The sequence below is a fragment of the Bos indicus x Bos taurus genome, chromosome 7 (genome assembly GCF_003369695.1).
Source record: "Bos indicus x Bos taurus breed Angus x Brahman F1 hybrid chromosome 7, Bos_hybrid_MaternalHap_v2.0, whole genome shotgun sequence".
NCBI classification, from domain to species: domain Eukaryota; kingdom Metazoa; phylum Chordata; class Mammalia; order Artiodactyla; family Bovidae; genus Bos; species Bos indicus x Bos taurus.
The window spans coordinates 16,597,904-16,618,878 of NC_040082.1; the positions used below are offsets into that span (position 1 = coordinate 16,597,904).

At 40.3% G+C, this 20,975-nt stretch overlaps 1 protein-coding gene and 1 long non-coding RNA gene across 13 annotated transcripts in view; one reads left to right on the forward strand and one right to left on the reverse strand.

Annotated features, from left to right (window-relative positions):
* Positions 1-20,975, forward strand: part of MCTP1 (multiple C2 and transmembrane domain containing 1) — a 564,668-nt gene that overhangs the window by 536,856 nt on the left and 6,837 nt on the right. For all 10 annotated transcript variants that reach the window (XM_027545593.1, XM_027545588.1, XM_027545590.1 and 7 more), the window contains 2 exons: positions 7,556-7,665; positions 12,535-12,644. In XM_027545593.1, coding sequence (XP_027401394.1) covers positions 7,556-7,665; positions 12,535-12,644 — 220 coding nt within the window. The remainder of the gene's footprint in view (positions 1-7,555; positions 7,666-12,534; positions 12,645-20,975) is intronic.
* LOC113894997 overlaps positions 1,833-20,975 on the reverse strand; it is a 29,721-nt gene continuing 10,578 nt past the window's right edge. Inside the window, exon 6 of one of the 3 annotated variants that reach the window (XR_003511728.1) lies at positions 1,833-4,286. This is a non-coding gene — a long non-coding RNA (uncharacterized LOC113894997). Of the gene's footprint in view, positions 4,287-10,920; positions 12,658-13,400; positions 13,594-20,975 lie in introns of those variants that run through there. The other 2 variants (XR_003511729.1, XR_003511727.1) reach the window with 2 other exon arrangements.

The following is a 20,975-nucleotide window of genomic DNA, read 5'->3' on the forward strand; positions in this document are numbered from 1 at the left end:
CCCCCTGGAAAGTGTACTTCCTGCCTGCTGGCAAGGAGATTAGTCAAAGGTTTTGACACTGATATATAGCCCTGATCTTTCAAGCGATTACAGGAACTAACTGGACAGTTACAAGGAATTTTCTTAAATGCTTAGAGAGAGGGAGACTGGTACATCCCTCGAGGTCTACATGAGGGTTTTGAGTAGAAAGAAATTGGGCTCCAGGGAACTCTCCCTCCCAACAGCAGATTCATCTGTGCCGCCTGGGTACTTTCTGTAAGGTTTATCTACATTTATATTTAATGGAAAGGTAACATTTTATGTACAGCCTTTTTACAAATAATAAAAAATTAGAACTTAAGGTGGGTAGTGAATGATTTCGTTTTTGCCTGGCTTCAAGTCATCTTCAAGAATATTCACCTTCACTTCCCCCAGGTTCTTTGTCTGCTCCTCATCCTCCTGTCCCGTGGGGTGTCCCTTCTTAAAGTTTTCCTCTCCCGTTTCCTTTCTCTTTCCTTCAGTCTCCTCTTTCTGCTCTTTCATCCTTTTCCTTTTCTCTCTCTCCTTCCTTCTTTCCTTCCCTCTTTTCCTCCCTCCCTTTCTTTGCCCTTGTTTTCTTCTGTTCTTTCTTTCCTGGCTTTCATCAAACCTTTAAGAGTGCCAGCTGCCATTTTTAAATGCCCGTTTTCATTGCTTGGCCCAAGGGATAGTGCTTTCCAAATTTTTGTTATTTTGCAATCACCTTTCTGGAGAAGGAAATGGCAACGCACTCCAGTACTCTTGCCTGGAGAATCCCATGGATGGAGGAGCCTGGTGGACTACAGTCCACAGGATCGCAAAGAGTTGGACACAACTGAGGACTTCACTTTCACTTCACTTAAAGTTACATGCAGAATGTATAACATTAACGGGGTGAGGCACAACTAAATGTGATTAAAAATTGTACTGTAGAAAATGAGTACTGGAAAGCAAAGTATACTAAATAGAGGAAGCAAAAAAAATTAAGACCAGGTAAATGTTCATTCTGGGGGAAAAAAAAGAAAACATGTAAAGTCAGCAGAAGGAGGGGGGAAAAAAACTCAATGTAACATTATAAAGAAACTAATATCACTTTCTAAAATGGAATCTGACAAGTTGACACGAAGTCATCTGGGGCACGACTAAACACGCATAAGAGGTTTCATATGTTTAGGCATACTCAAGTCGCTTCAGTCGTGTCCAACTCTTTGCGACCCTGTGGACTGTCACCCACCAGGCTCCTCTGTCCATGGGATTCTCCAGGCAAGAATATTGGAGTGGGTTGCCCTACCTTCCTCTAGATATATTGAGGAGTTCTAATATTTCAAAATTTTGTTTCAAAGGAACAAAAATAGATAAAAATAATTTGAATTGTCTTGATAAGGAATTGTATCCCAAGTTTTACTGCTATACTACTTCTGCTATATTATTTGCAGCAAATATTGTACTAAGAGCTCTATGTGGTTTATCTTCTTTAACTTAGTCCTCTTTATAACCGTGAAACGTAAATATTTTTGAGAACTGTTTTACTTTTTAAAAGAAAATATTCTGACTTCAATGGTGTCCATCTTTTTTTTTTTTTTTAAAACAATGGGATAACAATACTTCTTACTTTTTAAAAGAAAATATACTGTCTTAAATGGTGTCCATCTTTTTTTTTTTAAATACTGGGGTAGCAATACTTCAGACAAAACAGACTTTATTTTCCTTTTAATTCTGTATTTATTTATTTTTGGCTGTGCTGGGTCTTCGTTGCTGCATGGACTTTTCTCTGGTTGCAGCGATGGGGGCTACTCTCTGGCTGTGGCGTGCAGGCTTCTCACTGTGGTGGCTTCTCTCATTGCAGAGCACAGTCTCTAGGTGCCTGGGCTTCAGTAGTTGTGGCTCCCGGGTGCTGGAGCACAGTCTCAGCGGTTGTGGTGTGTGCGCTTAGCTGCTCCACAACATGTGGGATCTTCTCGGATCAGGGATCAAACCCATTTCTCCTTCATTGGCAGGATTCTTTACCAGGGAAGCCCCCTGCATCTGTCGTCTTAGCCTTAACCATACCTGAGACACCTTTAATATTTCAGTGGAGGGTTCCTATTTTCAAGGTGAATGTTGGAAAAAGAGCCACGGCACCCAGTAACCTGGGTAAGATTTGATATCATAAAAACTGAATAAGACACTGAGATGAGATTCAGTAGTCAAGAGTCCCTGTGAGTTGTTGATTTCTCTGAGAATTTCAGTATTCTAGATTTAAGGCTGCAAGGTAGGTTCCTATGCCTGAAAAAAAGAAGGAATATTGCCACAAAGAAAACATTTTGCCACTTTATGTGCTTTTATTCAACCAATACCTCATGTCTAACATTTCCATAGGTTAGAAGTATAGATCCGAGAGGAAGTCGGTTTTGCAGGGCATGAGTGAAAAGACCAGGTGAGTGAACCAAGTTTACTGAGTGAACTAAGAAAGCTGTACACTAAAACCATCTTTAGTATAAAAAATAAATCACACGAAACATAAACATATTCCAAACACAGTTGTATACTTGGTGCTACGTTTGCTCACAGAAGAGCTGCAGTCCACAGTCAACTATCACGATTATGTATCATAGCAAATATCCTAAGTCTTACTGCTCACCTTTTGCGAGGTTACCTAGCGGGACTTTAAAGGAAAAGCAAAATTATGGTCCAGATGAGCTCTCTGGGGTGCACATCTGCATGCCTCCTCCAGAAGATTATAAGTAAGGTGAACATATGCTCTGGTTTCCTAGGACAGTTCTGTTTTGTGCTCGTCCTGATATGAGACTTCATAGCACTCCCCCTTTACACTCTTAAGACACGCTCTCACCCTAGAAAGTGAAGTAAGTTGAATTTTATAACATCAATATTTTGAGCAACATGTTCTACACGCCTGCTGTGTTGAACACAGCACAGGTGTCCAACAGATTCATTTTCTCTGATGTGAACAGGACCGACAGTGACCTCGTTGGTGTGAGTGACTGGCAGGATGCAGCTGGGTGCACAAGGAGCCCAACCCCACAGAACACACATCCTCTGACACCTATCACGTTGGCTTCTTGTTCTCTTTTGGAACAGAATCTGTGAATGGGAGCACATATTGATTCCTTAGGTCTTGAGAGTCTCCTAAATATCTCACAGCTAGGGACCAGAGAGTTCTTTCGGAAAATCCAGTGCATTTTCTAATGGGATACATGATAGTAAAATAGGTGACTATGAAAGAGTCACTATATTTCAGGTGTGCAGTTATGGATATTTTGTGGACTACTGAAAATAACTAGATTTTAAAAATCATATGGAATTATTAAAAAAAAAACTTGTATAATATACATCTCACATGTTTTCAGATTTATAGTTATAGTTCTATTTTATGGGTAAGTTTCTTTTTACATCTTGAAAAGAAACCTTAATAATGCATTAAAAAAAAAAAAGGAAACAATAGTGTCATTTCCAAGCTTTTCAATGATTCACTACCCTATGATATTTTTTTCCATCCAGGCTGGTTTATAAAGGAAAGTAAAAACGACAATAAAAGAAATGTACCAATTTATTCTCTACTAATAAAGTATTGAACATTAATGAAAAAAGTGTGAAATACTGGAAAGCAACACAGAGCAATTCCATTACCCATTGCAGTTTGGGGTCATATACTGTATATAAAGAGTAATTACTTCATTGGTTGGAGACCTCAGTGGAGGAATATAGAATTTGATGAAAGATTTTAAAATAAAAAATTTTATCCCAAAGCATTTCCTTTTCAAAATTTGCCAACACTCCAGACTTTTTTATTTTGAATTTTGGTGGCCAGGGGTGACAAGCTTGGAGGGTGGGATGGGTATGCAGAAGGAAGAAAAATTTTAAATGAGCAGATTTTAAAAAACTCTTTAGCCAATACTCAACATTAGTACTTGGATTTAAAGTATCTACTAAAAATAGTCTTTGTAGATGCCTAAAATGATACATCTTATTAATGAAGGGCTCGTATTTTATATTTGCACACTGCATTATTAATGTTAAATCTGGTGGTTTCTAACAACCTTCCAATTTCCATTTTTGAATCAAGTTTCTAGATTTCATTTTCTTGCTGATCATGGTGTTTATAATAATAAGTTTCCAAATCTTTGCAAGTCTTTTCTTCTTGTTTATCCTCACAGGGATCCTGGGCAGGAACTGAAATCTTCTTGGGTAGAATGAGGTCACAGTATATCATGCAGAGAATAGACTCTGGAGTTGGCTAGTCGTAGTCCTAATTCCAAGTGCTGTCATTTACCACGAGCCTGTTTTCTCTTCTGTAAAGTAGGGAAAAATACATTGGAGGATAGTGGTGAGGACTGAATGAGCTATGTGAAGAGCATTTTATGGTGCTTAATGAGTGTTTACATTTTACTTCTAAAAATAATTTAGAATACAAAAAAATAAATTAAGGAAAAAGCAGATAAACCATATAAAATCATGTCCAGTGAGTGCTGATTCATTTATGTCTTCTATCCCTATTACTTTTATAGTAGTTATAGAAAATCAGGGAACTATTCTGTGTATAAAAGTAAAATATATTGATTGCAAAGAATCTGAATATTATAAGAAGGCATGAGGAAGGCAAACATCCATTTTACCTTTAGTATTTTGACATATTCCCTTCATCATTTTTCCATCCTACCCATTTCAAAAATGTTAGGATTATGCTGTATATTACATTTACTTCCCATTCTTTTAAATTTCTAGATCATAAGTATTTTCACTCTTTTAAGCAGTATTTTGTGATTTCCTAATAGTCTTATCATTTGTATTAACATAATTAATTATACCCAACATGTTAATGATTTTTGTTACTATAAAAAAAACTGCCATGAAAACTGCTTCGGATGTTTGTTGAATATACTAGAAATCCCATCCCTTCATTTGTCATATTTTTGAAATTTTTTTCCCACTTAGCCTTTTACATTTATAACTTTTGATATGTTTTTATTTTATGTAACTTTAGCTACTAATTATTTTTGTGATTTTCTTTACTGCTTGTATGTTTAGAAAGTTCTTTCCTATTCCAAGGTCAGTAAATAACTTACCTATCTTTTCTTCTGCTTTTATAATTTTTTAGTTATTTGCTTTTAAATTAATGTATATTTGGGATACTTTAGTTTGAGACAGATGCTGAGGTAGATTTGAGCTATCTCAAATAGGTTTGAAAATCTATTAAGGCATGATTTAATATAATTTTCCCCTAATAGTTAAAGCAATTACCCAGTAACATAATATTTCCTTCTTTATGATAGATTTATGATGGTGCTTTATCATACAACGATTCCTCTTTTAATGCTCATCTTTCATATTTTAATTATGTAAATATCTGGAACAATAAGTGCTTTCTCATTATTTCTCTTCTGCAAACATTGCTTAGCTATAGGTACTCTTCCAAATTTTAAAAATACTTCATCAAATTCTCCCCATTTTACACCAAACACATCAGGATTTGCTTGCAAAATTAAAATTTTATGTTCAACTAAAAGAATACATTCTTTTAATATTCAGTCTTCCATTGCAGAAATATATTATCTCTAATTTCTTAATAAAGATTCTGTGCATTTCTTTTTAAGGTATGGCTAAGTACCTTATACATTTTTTTGCTATTGTGAAAGAAATATTCTTCACCTCATAATTTCAGACTGGTTAGAGTTTATTCTCAGTAAACTTTCATTGTATAACCAGCATGCTTCATCTTCAACTTATTCTGCATGTAGAAAAATATTTTGTAAGAACACATTACTTCATAGATGTAAATGAACTTAGCTGGTGCTTGACAGAGAACAATGAAGGCTATGGAGATTATTAGAGCAGACCAATTCTGCAATTATAAAAGGAACAAGAAGGAGCCACTGGTTGTCCATTTTATTCTAAAATGTACAATTGCATAGGTGAAATGAATGCATTTTGTTTTATTCCTGGGGAGGGGAAAAAAGACCAGAAATCGATGCACCCGTGTTTGTAATGACAAGTGAAGGGCAACTTTTGAAGACAGTGGGGACTCCGAGAGTGTGTCATTGTTCTCTAAACTTTGAGCCTCATGCATTTCATCTACCTCATTGCCTGACAGTCCGTTTGGCATAAGTGAGATGAATCATGTAGGCAGTATCTCCTGTGGGAATTAAATTTAAAGTGAAGGCTCTAAGTAACTGGTATCTAAAGATCATGTTATGAAACTGGCATCCACATCCCCAATCCCACTGTACCCTGTTGTCCTTGGAGGCTGCCCACACACCTGTCATTCACTTGCCCTCACTTTCCAAGGTGGCAGGATGCCAGCCCCAGCAAGTGTTCACAGTGCAAAGTGCTTTAGACTCTGCTAAAATGAAAGTCAGTATGTAAATGTGCAACATGACGACATTATTATTCTGGTTTCCTGGCTGCTTCCAGCAAGCACTGACTGCCACATGAGGTCTCAAGTGTTCTGGCAGTGTGCAAGTGTTCAGAAGTTAAAAGTAATGAAATTGGATCTACATTTCCACAGAGATTCAAGCTGGCATGGAGAAATGGAGTCATGGGTTGGATGGTCTCCACCAAACAGCCTAGGCAAGTGCCTCTGGTGCCAGGCTACTAAGCAGAATTTTCTATCGTGAAAGGCCACCATTATTTCTTCCTCTGGGTCTAAAATTACAAAACGTGCACATTACCCCCCAGGTTCACACCACTCTTTGGGTGCTTTATGCTCAATCTGCACCCATTCGCTGGAGCACACACCAGCTTTGCTTAGGTCCAGCACAAGTTTTAAGATGAGGAATTAAATACAAATAGAGGGAAAATGTTTAGTTAGAACCCTGACTAATCACCCATCTGCTGGAGCACACAGCTTAGGGCCAGCACACGTTTTAAAAGGAAGAATTAAATACAAATAGGGGGAAAATGTTTAGTTAGAACCCTGACTAATAGAGCATGAAGTATGTAGCTCTATTCTTAAGACAGGGCCCAGGCTATGTATTTTGCTGTCCCTAAGGTGCTGTCTAGAAGTGTCCACTTACTGGATTTCAGTTGATTTTATTATTTTTAATTAAAAAAAAATTTTTTTGTGTGCAGTTTTCATTGCTTACAGGTCTTATTTGCACCCAGCATTCCCTGCTATTAAAATAATCTGGAGCCAAGACCGAACTTAGGTCTGTGGGTGGTAGGCCAGAAAACTGGGTCTGCTAAGTATCATGTCATGGTGGGCCCAGGGTCAGCAGAGATTCCAGATTTGGTCATTCTGAGACCTGACTTCCCTCTTACAACTTCACGCTTCCTGTCCCCCTGCTGAAATGTTTCTGTTCATCAGGGCAAGAGCCACAGAATTTGAGTCTTGTGCTTTGCAGCCACCTGTACACTGACACAGGTCTCCAATGCTGAGTGCTCTTCCTGCTCCACCTCCCTTCTTGTCTAAAATTTTCAGGGGCTGCATGCATCCACTTATATCCATGGAAAAATGAAGTTCATTTATGTTTAAGAATGTAAGTGTTGACAATGAAAAGAATTCAAGCCCTGAAGGATATAGATACCTTTACTCACATAGAATCTCTTTTTTATTGTGTTTTAGGACAGTGAAAAAAAGGGATTTATAAATAAAATTTATGCCATCCAGGAGGTATGTATCAGTGTCCAGAACATCCTAGATGAAGTGGCTTCCTTTGGCGAAAGGATAAAGAAGTGAGTGATGCTGACATGCGAGCCCTGGCTTTCTGGGGGACAGTGTCCATTTGTTTCTCAGAGGGTGAAATGCCACATTCTTTCTGGCAGGGGACACTCCGTCTGGGTGATCTATTGCTCAGTTTCATCATTATTTACTTTGTTTCTGCCAGTCTTTGGTTTTATGAAAGTTCTGTCAATTTCCTCCTTGAAATTTAGAACATATTGGTTGGAAAGAAGTCATACTTGTAGCTTTGAAAAAAATAACACCGTCCTAAATTTTAGCACATTTTCACAACGAGACTTTGTTCTTAGAATATGAAATTGCAATAGAAAAAAAAAAATAAATAAATCCAGTTAAATGAGGATTTCAGGTAATCAAGACACACCTGTATTTTATTATTGGTCAAGTTAGTTTCATCAATAAAGTTAAATTAGAAAAATATTATAAACAGCACCCTGGAAAATATTCTTTCAATTCTAACTAGCTGAGATCATAATTATAGATGAAATAAACTAATACTTTGTCATTTAGAAAATAAACAGTTTTTATAATTTAAAAGTTAGGAATTAGAGATTCACAGAGAACAAAAGTAAAATTAAGAAACAATTTGCATTTATTTATCTTATATACTAATATATATTTTAAAACAACTTTTATTATAAAAATGGTAAGGTAGATTTATAAATAATAATCAGTGAAAAGTATACTAAGGGCTTATGCCACTAAACTACATGAAAATTGGCCTGCATAATGATTTCTAAATGGTCTGTTCAAGAAGGGGTGCTTTATACCTGGATAAGCCTATATGTTTCTAGTTTCATATCTCTATTCATTGTTTATTATTCATAACCAAAAGTATGCGGCAGATTTGGATGCTTGGGCATACACAGAAATTGAAAGGAGTAAATTATTTAAACTAAAGGTGTGGGTCCTTCATCTGGTGCCTTTCATGTTTCAAGGCATAATGCATTTTATTTTGTATAATTTTTAATACATTTCCACATATGCATAGGTGCTGAGTTTCCACTTTCTCACATTAGACACAACAGCCTCCCTCTGACTCCCAAATGGGACTTTTAAGCAACATTCAGTATCAGACTTCTAAAGATTGATTTCCACATCTTTCTTCTTCTTCGTGTTTTTCCATCTCTAAGAAATGTTTCCTTGTTCTCCACAACCTTTCTGCAGAAGCAGAGTGTAAAGTCCTAAATGGGGCATTTCCCTACTGGGTGTTGTCCTTTCCCTGAGGTATAGTGTGTGGACTATCTGACAGGAATATCTCATTTATAGCAGAAGACCCCGGGTCAGCTCTGAGGTCAGGACTGTTGCCGGGGACCAGCCCCGGCTGATCCAGGGTATTCGAAGGAGAGACGGCGTAGGCGAAGATCAGGAAACAATTGCTTAATTAAATGTTAATTAAGGATATAAAGAGTAATAGAATGAGGATAGCTCAGTAAAATTCAGTGAAGAAAAGAGGCTGAAATAAGGATAGCTCAGTGAGGAAATTCAGTGGAGAAAAGAGGCTGAATAATTCAGCCAGAAGGTAAGAGAAAGAACGACATGGTGAGACCAAGTTTCGGTGAACAAGGCCCGCACTTTATTTTCCAAAGTAGTTTTTATACCTTAAGTTATGCATAGAGGATAATGGGGGAAGGGGTAGAGTCAGGCAGCAAGCCAGGCTTTCTTCCTGCAAACATATCATATGCAAAAGCTTAGGTGATTTGCATCATCTTCTGGCCCGGAGGCCTGTTAACATTTTAAGACCTTTTCTTCAGAAAACTTATTTTTCTCTAAAGGTGATTGGTCAGGAGCCACCCTCCAAAAGCATTAGATAAAGTTGCATTCCTACAGAGCAAAGGTGTGGTGGGCTAAAACAAGAAAAAGAATTAACTCAAGGGTCCCAGGTTACAAACATTAAAGCTACTACTTACACCAATTATATTAATCAATACACTGCCAGGGACACAGCAGGTAAGGGATATGGAAACTTAGCAGCAAACATTGGCCCAACAAGTGAAAATCCCTTCACCAATACAATTTCTAATCAATCTTTTAACTACTCAAAAGAATCTGTGTTTAGACAGTTTAGAACATCTCCTGCCTCTCACAGTTGGGAGGCTCTGAACAATCACATGAGGCCGGAAAAACCTATTCAGGCAGGCTAGAGGATTTCCAAAGGAGTTTGTAGGTTAAACACTGTCACACCCAGGAATTATTAACTGGAGCTGTAAGCTAACTTTTTTCAGAGAGGTAGTGGGGGACAGCCCCCCGTAAAGTCAGAGGTGTAGGTGAAAGCACAAAGCAGAAAGTAGGCAGACTCTGGTTTTGGGGGTAGATTGCTCGAGAATTTCCAGGGAGACTCCTGAGGCTTGATCCCGCCTTTGCGTATGCCAAGCCTCCTTCCTCATGACCTTTGCCAGAGGCGGAGCTCGCTCCCCGCAGACTGTGAGTGCCTGAAGGGGCGAGGCTTCTTTGTGACTCTGGGTGTTAGGAGACCTCAAACCGGTACTGGAAAAGACCATGGCCAGTTGAAGGAAATAACCAGGTCGTGGCTGTGGACCAGCCGTGGGGAAAACTGGATTTGATCGAACTTTCTAAGGGGTAGACAGAGATAGAGGTGTAGGCTGAGGTACAAGAACATAGCCTAGAATCTGGTGAGTCTTGTTGGAACTCTCTTCTGCATAATCATCTTTGGACTACTAAAATGAGAGAAACTCCCCTGGAGTCACATTGGATAAAATGGATCTATCTAGAAAGCAGATTTAGATGCAATCTTTAAGTGCAAAATGGAAGTCTCCATAATTACATCTTGTTATGAAATAATCCTCCCAGAATTTTCTTGAATAGCATCTCTTGGTAGGGAATGGTATAGGATCACATTCTAGATTTAGATTCCATGATGCACTGCGGAAATAAAAAGGGCGGTCTTTTTTCCTCTGACATTAGCTACACTGGTATTCATTGCCATTTATCCTTTCAAGAGGAATAAGAACACAGGGAGCACTTCAGTGAGGCTGCCCAGGAGGAGGGTTTTCCGCGTGAGGATGGTGTGACGGATGGCTCTGAGCTCAACCACGGGAGAGCACACAGACCCTCAGCCTTCTGTTCTCTTCACAGCGGGCAGAAGCAAGGGAACTACAGGCGTCAGTGAGGAGGGAAGGCATGCTCCTTTACCTGGTGACAGTTACAGGACGCTCACTCTGGCCATAGGACATAAAAAAACATGACAGAAAAGCCAGACCCCAAGAGTTACTAAAAATAAGACAACCCAGTTCGATCAAACTGTGGCTTTTTTATTTGGGGGAAAAAAAATTTAGGAGATGTGACCTAGAGAAAGATAAAAAGCAAGTCATATGCCACAAAGTTAAGGAATGACTCTTTAAGTATTAGGCTGAAGGGTAGTACATGAGAAAATCTCTTGACAAACATCCTTTATTGGATTACAGACTTCTCTGGAAAAACCCAGTCCAAGTGAATAGAGCATCCATTACCAGGAAATTATAAGAAATAAACACTGACAGTTATCCGTATCATGTACAATTTCAGTATTTTCTCCAAGTGTCTCTGGGGCCCTTCTCACTGCCAAGAAGTGCTGTACAGTACTTCTGGAGCTTAATGGCTCTAAATAACATCAGCTTGATTCACGAAAACACGCTGCCATCACTGCCAGTCTTTCTGGATACAGTGAAAGCTGTCCCTATTTTATACCAGGAAAGCTGATGCTCAGAGAGGTCAACCACCTAAAGTCACAAAACAGAATCTAGGCTTTGAACACAGATTTGCTACTTATTTTGGTTGTTTTTATTAAATTATGCTAAAGAGTCACTCAAACATACGTTAGTTCCTCCTTGGGGGCCGAGCACTGAGGCAGTAGTATGCCTGTAAATGGAGACACGGTTCATATACCTGACCTCGAAGGCTCCACGCAGTGAGTCTGTTTATAATTTTGTCATTCTCTCTTAAAAACTATCAGAGACTTACTACGGATGTTCTACACAAAAAGCCTGAAAATATCTGTTCTTTCCATGTTCTGTTTGCCTTCTGTCGTGATTTTTCCTTTTTGTCCCATTGAAGTCCTTCCCATCTTCTTGGTACTATTTTGTATAACTTCTCCTTCTGTTCGTTGATCCCACTTTTGTTCTTTGTTCTGATGTTTTATCCCTGTCAATACTCAGTCTTGCGTCCATCCCTGGCTCTAACCCTCTACATTATCAAAAGCCCACCCTTTTCCAGCTTCAACTTCCTTTGTAGTCTTCAACTGTGCCATGTTCTCCTTTGCTGAAACAATGCAGGGAGAACAGCAGATAATGCTAGCTTTACTTCCTAATTATCTATGCACTGCTGGGAGGAGGGCAATGATGGGAACAAAGTTTTTCAAAATTTCCCCTTGCTGACTTCTAGTTCCATCTGAAACATAGCTGAAGTGGAAAGTATTTTTCTAAGGATTTCTAAAGTTCTGAGGATTTCCACTACAGTGTTAAGATTTAGGTCTATAGACAACTGCTGGCGATATTTTTATTTCCAGTGTGGGTAATCCTATGTGAGAGTTCACAGAAGAAAGAATGGTAGACCCAGGGGCATTCTCCTCTATGAGAAGTTGGAGAAAACAAGATTGAGTACTAGTTTTAGAAGTAGAAAAAGATTTTTAAACCCTAGGAAGTCACCCAAGTAGTATGACGACTTTACACCCTGAAGTCACCTCAGCCAATGTTGAGGGGTTGATGTCAACACCCCTTACCTGGGTCCTGTATTCAGGAAAGCCCACGACCACTGGCATCTCTTCCCCAAAGAAATACATCTTTCCTAGATCTGTAGTCACATTCATTTTCATCTTTGAGAAAAGTGTGAAGTGCTCAGATTGCTGATGTGTTTGATTTCTCATTCAGTACTTTCAACTGGACCGTCCCATTCTTAAGCTGGCTGGCCATTGTAGCCCTCTGTGCGTTCACAGTCATCCTGTACTTCATTCCGCTGCGATACATTGTCCTTGTCTGGGGTAAGTAAAGCCTCTTTAAAAAAAAAAAAAAACTGTCATAGCTGCTAAGAACAAACTATTTTTAAGGGATGAGTTATACTGTCAGTAGTTCCCTGTATTTATGGTCATGAAGCTATTCTATGATGAAAAGAGACAGGTCAGTTAAAAATCACAACAGTCTGAAGATTTAGGTCTACCTGCAAAATGCATTTCTCTTATCTGGCACCATAGGCTCCATCATACTATAAACATGTATTGGTGCAGATTCTCCATACATCAAAGTGTAGCTTTGTCTAGATAGCACTCTGATTTATTTTCACCACTTACACGTAAACAGAGGCACTGCGATCTGTAAGGTGCATTTAGGACAATATGCTTTTGTACTGTGGTACTTTATCTTGTGGAAGTGTCCGTAAGCATGGTGCTGTATACGGCTGCATGTTTAAGAGGTCACCCCTAGGAAACAGGAAGAGGGTCTTTGGCATCGGAAGGCTGCTCGGGAACAAAAACCTCCGCTCTGTGTGTGCTGAACAAGAATGCTTCTATAAAATCTCACTTTCAAGGTGCTATCTGGGGAGGGGGTGTCCTAATTTTTAATGCAATTATGCTGCATGCTGACAGTTCCTATGTACCTAGACTCTATTTAGGGCTTCCCTGGTGGCTCAGATGGTAAAGTGTCTGCTTGCAATGGGGGAGACCCAGGTTCGATCCCTGGGGTGGGAAGATCCCCTGGAGAAGGAAATGGCAACCCACTCCAGTATTCTTGCCTGGAGAATCCCATGATGGAGGATCCTGGTGGGGTACAGTCCATGGGGTTGCAAAGAGTTGGACACGACTGAGCGACTTCACTTTAGACTCTATTTAAGGTGGTACTTACAGCACTCTTCGTAGTTTGCTTTTCCTCACCCAACAAAATTCTTTTGGTTGGAAAAGTCAATTTTCAGTCTCTGAGATTGATGAACGTATAAAACTACATTAATGAGAGAGAGAGAGATATATATATATATAGAGAGAGAGAGAGAGAGAAAGAGACTGGGTAGGAGTAGAATGCTCTACTTGCCCCTGGCCTGCATACATCTGAGATTACTAAACTTATACAAAATGCAGAGAGCCAAATGGGTTTTAACTTCAGAAAACATGGGACTTACACTTAAAGCAAAAAGATGAAAAGCAAAGTTTTGTTCTTTTCCTATCAAGGCTTTTAAAGAAATATGTTGGAATAAAATGGAAAAGGGTCTGATGTCTTCAGGCCCCCCGTCTTAAAATCCTTGAATCTCGCTCTTCTTTTTGGCTGTCTTGTCATATCTTGAGCAAGCCTCTTGCCCTTTTTATCACCATCATTACCTATACATCTTGGGTAGGGAGTGGAGGGTGAAGGGAAGGGTGATTATGTTTTCTTGTCTTAATTCCTATAATCTAAAGAAACAGGAGAGCGCTTTCATTATCCAAGGGAAGAGGTATTTCCCCCACTATGTTCTTGGGACCCGATTGTATGTTCTTGCATTCCTTCCTCTGATATTTAAAACAGATGCTGTTTTATTGAAGGCATTAGGGTAGGGCGTTAGGTGTGGCAGTTTATTACCTCTAACCTACCCAGGTCAGATCTGCCATCTCAGTTGTGATAGGTGGGGAACTTCTGGTTTCTTTTCCCCAGGCTGTCAGAAAGTGGAGCCCACGGCAGACATCTGGCCGTATAACCTGGGGTGGCCTCACTGGCAAGCTGTCTTAAACGTAATTTTCAGAGAATGTGTTTGGGTCTCTTGTTTCATCAAATAAAATAAAACAAAGAACAGTATTCCTTTAGTGGTAGGTGATTGCTGAAATATTAAACAGAAATTTAAGACATGGGTCTCACATGGGGAGACAGAGACCAAATCATAATTGCATTATTCTGCCAAAATCCTTTAAGAAGAGCCCAGATGCTCTGCTTTGTGACCCAGTCTGTTGATTTCACAAAAAGCTCTTTGTTTACGTTTATGTGAATATGCTTGTTAATTTATTAAGTCCCATATAAATTTAACACAGTAGACTTATCCAACTGAAATTCTACATTATACCATAGAATATGAAGAACAGATAACTCTAGTTTTATACATTATTTTGACATTTCTACCTCATCAGGTTTTGTTTTTTTTTTTGTATACTAGCTCCAAATCCACCTGTTATCTGCTCTTCATCCATATTTGCTCTCCAGGTAGTGCAAAGGGTTCACTGTTGGATAATTTAGCTTGGGTGGATATGCCTCATTTTAATGGTTCTTGGCTGTTCTAATCCAAGAAGTGATCCAAGTAAGTCAATCACAGCAGCATCTTTTGCAAGCATTAAATTTAAATTTCTTGTAATTTAAAAGGAAAATTGGCTTCTAAAAATTTCAATGCCAGAGATAGGGAAATGGAAACATTTTTTTCTGTGTGATGAAGATCTACTCTCCTAGCAACCTTCAAATGTGTATTACAGCATTATTAACTCTAGTCGCCATGCTGGATGCTATATCCCAATGACATTTAAAAATTCTTATTTTTTGTTCGAACTTTGGTGCTGTGTGGGCTTTTCTCCAGTTGTGGCAGGTGGGGGCCAATCTCTAGTTGTGAAGCGCGGGCTCTAGAGAACAGGCTCAATAGTTGTGGTGCTCAGGCTCAGCTGCTCTGCAGCGCATGAGATCTTCCTGGATCAGGGATCGAACCCATGTCTCCTGCATTGGCAGGTGGACTCTTTACCACTAGATCACCAGGGAAGCCTCCCGTGACGTTTTATAACTGGAAATTTGTACCTCTTGACTCCCTCACCCACTGCCCACTCGCCCACCTCTGTAACCATTAGTCTGTTTTCTGTATCTATGAGCTTTGTTTCTGTTTGTATTTTAAGGATTCCACATGTAAGTGAAATCTTACAGTATTCGTCTTTGACTTATTTCACTTAGCATAATGAATGCCTTTGAGGTCAATCCTCGTTATCACAAATGGCAACATTTCAAATTGCCATTTGTTTTTTAATGGCTCAATAATCTTCCATTGTGCGTATGTACACCACAGCTTTATCCGTTCACCCATGAACGGACACTTAGGTTGTTCTCATGTCTTGGCTATTATAAATAATGCTGAATGAACATGGGGGTGCACATGTATTTTTAAATTAGTGTTTTTGTTTTCTTCAGATAGATACCCAGAAGTAAAATTTTAGGATTATAGTAGTTCTATTTTTGATTTTTGGAGGAACCTCCATACTTTATTCCATAGCTGTTGTTCAGTCGCTCAGTCCTGTCCAACTCTAGGGACCCCATGGACAGCAGCACACCAGGCCTCCCTGTCCTTCACCATCTCCCAGAGTTTGCTCAAATTCATGTCCACTGAGTCCATGATGCCATCCAACCACCTAATCCTTTATCGTCCCCTTCTCCTCCTACCTTCAACGTTTCCCAGCATCAGGGTCTTTTCCAATTAGTCAGCTCTTTGCATCAGGTGCCAAAGGATTTTCCATAGTGGTTGCACTGGTGGACATTTCTTCCAACAGTGCACAAGGGTTCCCCTTTCTCCAGATTTTCACCAACAATTGTTATTTACTGTCTTTTAGATGATACAGTCATTCTGATAGGTGTGAAGTGGTATCTCACTGTGGTTTGTATTTTGCTTTTCCTAATGATTAGTAATATTGAGCATCTCATGTACCTGTTGGCCATCTGTCTTCTTTAGAAAAACATCTATTCATATCCTTTGCCTGTTTTTTAATTGGTTTGTAGTTTTTGACTATTCAGCTGTGTATGTTTTTAATGTATTTTGCCTACCCCCTTATCAGGCATAGGATTTGCAAATATTTTCTCCCATTCTGTAGGTTCCTTTTCGTTCTGTTGGTTTCCTTTGCTGGGCTTTTTAACTTGACGCAGTCCCACTGGGTTACTTTGTTACCACCCATGTTTTCTCCTAGGAGTTTCATGCTTTCACGTCTCACATTCCAGTTTCAGTCCATTTTGAATTTTTATAAATGACGTAATAGTCCAGCTTCATTCTTTTGCTGTGCCAGTCCAATTTTCCCAACATCAATTTATTGAGGAGACTGTCCCCATTGTATATCCTTGGCTGCTTTGTTGTAAATAATTGACTATATATGCATGGGTTTATTTCTGGGCTATCTTGTTCCACTGATCCATGTCATGTTTTTATGCCAATACCATACTGTTTAGTTATGAGGGGCCTGTAATATAGTTTGAAAGCAGGGAGTGTGATAGCTCCAGATTTATTCTTTTTTAGTACTGCTTTGGCAATTCGGGGGACTTTTGTGGTTCCATACAAATTGTGGGATTGTTTCTATCTCTGGTAGTACATTGTAGTATATAGAAATGCAATAGCATTTTATACATTGCTTTTGTATCCTGAAACTACTGAATTCATTTATTAGTTCTTACAGTATTTTGATGGAGTGTTTTGGATTTTCTATATATAAAGTTATGTCATCTGCAAAAAGCGACAGTTTTACTTCTTCCTTTCCAATTTGGATTGTTTTAAAGTCTGTCTTATGTAAGTTATAGCTTCCCTTGCTTTCTTTGGGTTTCCATTTGCATGGAATATGTTTTTTCATCCCTTGACATTTAGTCTCGTGTGCCCTCACATCTGACTTCATCTCAAAGGCAGCATATAGAAGAGGCTTTTTTTTTTTTTTTTAATTCACTCAGCCACTCTATGTATTTAGATTGGAAAATTTAGTTCATTTGAAGTAATTATTGCTCCATATATCTACTGTTGGCTTTTGCTATACGGTTACTGCAAGGCTTACTTATAAAAACTTAAGTTTGAATGCATTTGAAAGTTCTAGATTTTGTTTCCCCATGTTTCATGTTATTTTACCTTTTTAAAATTAATATGCTGTGTATCCCTTAACTAATTATATTTTTACTATATTCGTTGTTTAATCTTCATAATAGTTTTAGAAATGATTAATCCACTACATTTATTATTTACCTTTATTAGTGACATTTATACTTTCATGTGTTTTCTTGCTACTTATAGCACAGTTTTTTGGCTTAAAGAAATCTCTTTGACATTTGTCATAAGGCCAGGTTAGTGATGATAAACTCTTGGCTTTTGCTTGTCTGGTAAACAATTTTTCAGTTCTGAAGGATAGCTTAGCTGAATAGAGTATTCCTGTTTGGAAGTTTTTTTCTTTTTCTTTCAGTGCTTTGAATACATTATGCCATCTCTTTCAGGTCTGTGAAGTTTCTCCTCAAAAATCTGCCCAGACTTCTGGAGATTCTCTTCTACATGACAAGTTGTTAGTCTCTTGATGCTTTCATTATACCTGTCCTTAACTTTTCATATTTTAATTATATGTCTTGATGGGGGTCTCTTTGGGTTTCTCTTATTTGGAACTCCCTAGGCTTCCTGGAGGAGAAGAAAATGGCACCCCACTCCAGTACTCTTGCCTGGAAAATCCCATGGATGGAGGAGCCTGGTAGGCTGCAGTCCATGGGGTCGCTAAGAGTCGGCCACGACTGAGCAACTTCACTTTGACTTTTCACTTTCATGCATTGAAGAAGGAAATGGCAACCCACTCCAGTGCTCTTGCCTGGAACAATCCCAGGGACGGGGGAGCCTGGTGGGCTGCCATCTCTGGGGTCACACAGAGTCAGACACGACTGAAGCAATTTAGCAGCAGCAGCAGCAGGCTTCCTGGATCTGTATGTCTGTTTCCTTCCCCAGATTAGGGAAGTTGTTAGCCATTATTTCTTAAAACACATTTCCTGCCCTCTTTTCTCTCCTCCTCTATGACTCCCTATAGTGCAAACGTTAGTATGTTTCACCGATCCTTTGTGTTTTTTTTCATCTAGCCTGCTGTTGAATCCCTCTAGTTTATTTTTCAGTTCAATTATTTTATGCTTCAGCTCTGTGTCTTCTATTTGGTACTTCATCTGTTATTTCTTTGTTGACGTTCTCACTGTGTTCATCCATACTCTCCTGAATTTGGTGAGCATATTTATGTACATGACTTTGAACTCCTTATCAGGTAAATAACATCTGTTTCATTAAGGACTTTTTCCCCTTAGGTTTATCCTGTTCTTCCATATGAAATGTCCCTCATTTTGCTTGAATCTCTATGTAGGTTCCTATGCATTAGATGAAAGAGCCACCTCTCCCAGCCTGGAAGTAGTGGTCTTGTGTAGAAGATGAACCTTATTATCCAACTTTGCCTTAGCTCTCAGTAGTTGAGGATGTGCCAAGACCTGTCTGTCAGTGTATTGAACAGGAGGCTCTCAGTCAGTACCTAGACTCAGGCTCACTGAACGTCAGCCCTTTGGGCTGCAGCTTTTAAAGCAAATACACACAGTGGGGCTGCAAGTGTAGGCCCAGCTGGCTGCCAGAGCCAGAGGATCTGGAGGTGTCCCCTGGGTGACAGTCACAAAAATCGGGTTGAGTCTGTAAGCTCCTTTCTGGGAGATAACTGATGAGCCGTGGTGAGGGAGAGTGGCAATGACAGCACCCCCAGCCTCTGTTCCCTGAGGGTCCCTCCACAGGCCTTCAGATTTGTGCCAAACCTGAAAAGTGGTGCCTCAGGCCAAAGCTCTAGAACAAGCACGTAGGTTTCTTTCACAGAAACACTGGGGGTGTGTTTCAGTCTCCCGTTTGTGCAGTGCCCTGGTGGGGGCAGCTTGCTGAGATCTGTCTCTTGGGTGTTACAGTTCTAGCGGACCCAGGCACACCAGCTCCCCTGACCTCCAGAGTCAGGTGGTCGAGGGGCATTCCCTGGGTGGCAGCTGAAAAAACTGGGGCACCAGACATGTATAAGAGCGTCCCTCTGAGGTGTCTGGAACGGTTCACAGTCAGCCCTTAGATGTGTGTTTAATTAGAAGCCTGCCCCTCAGGCTGCAGCCATAAGCTTACAGGCCTGTTTTACAGAGAGACTGAGCTCCTTGGTCTATACTTTTTGCTGTGCCCAGAGGGTGTCAGAACTCTTTTCTCCATTGGTCACAGTCGTTTAGAACCTGCAAACATCAGTCCCCTGGCCACCAGAACTAGGCAATGTAGGGGTGCCTCCTGAGAGCAGCTGCAAACACTGGGGCACCAGACAAGCCTCTGGGAGATGCTGGCCGGCTAGAGAAGGCAATGACTGCATCCTCCAGCCTCCACTGTTTCCTGACAGCCCTTCCAGAGGCTCCTCTAAGTGGGCCAGACAGGAATCCTGCCCCTTAGGCCAAAGCCCCCAGACAAGCAAATAGCCCCTTTCTTGGAAAGACTGGGAGTGTGTCTCAGTTTGCTGTCTGGTCCCCTGGGAGTGGTGGTCTGCCAAGAACTGTCTCTCCAAATGTCATAGTTCCACAGACCCAGGAATGCAAGTCCTCTAGCCTCCAGAGCCAAACACTCAAGGGGTAGCCCCCTGGGTGGCAGCCACAAAACCCAGGACACTAGACAGGTATAAAAGTTCCCCTCCAGGAGATACTGGTGCTCTGAAGTGCAGTACAGGCAGAGCTCAAAGATGGGACTTACCAGCTTCCATCCCCAGAGAGTATCCCAGCAGGTCCCTGCCTCTCTGGCCAACACCTTAAGATCAGTAGATGGACTTTCTTCACATAGAACCTGGGCATCTTTCAGACAGTTGCGCTTCTGTGCTGGGTCCTGTGATGAGTGAGTGCTCACGAGCTCTTTAAGAGCTATTTTCCTTTCACTGCAGGCTTCTGGGTCCCATGGCTGCAGCCTGTTGGTTTTGAAAGCCAGGTGCCTGGAGGGCTCATCTCTCAGGTGCAGGTCTTAAAAGCTGAGGTGCCTTACGTGGTGTACAAAAGAACTTCTCTCCTGGCTACTCGGAGAGAAGCTGTGGGTTTGTGAGCTTCCTCCTGATGGTGGGTAGCTGCACTGGGCCTGGGGTTTATGGTGAGATTGTCTCGAAGAGGTGAATTCATGATTGTCCTAGGTTGCCATCTTGAACTGCCTCATAGACATAAAACCTCGGGCACCACATGTGTGACAGCTCCCCTCAGGGAGATGCTGGTGCTCTGGAGCATGGCAGAGGGTAGGCACGAAGATGGTACCAACTGGCTGGAGTGAGGTAGCTGGGGAGAGATGGTTCCCGTCAGGAAAGAAAAGAAAAAGGATGGCTGCCAGTCTCTGTTCCCCAAGTAGGCAGGCTCCTGAACATTTCAAATCAGATGTCTTCCCTAGATGACTTCCCTTCAGTGCCTGGAGGCAAGCAAATGATCCTTTCCCCCAAAAGGTCTGGTTGCCCCTGGATCAGCTGTTTCCATGCTGGGTCCTGGAGAGGGTAAGTCTGAACACGCAAGTTGGTTTTCAAAGCTGTGTATTTTGAGACAAAAATTGAGAGCCCAGAAAAAACCCAAGCATATATGGTAAACTAATATCTAACCAGGGA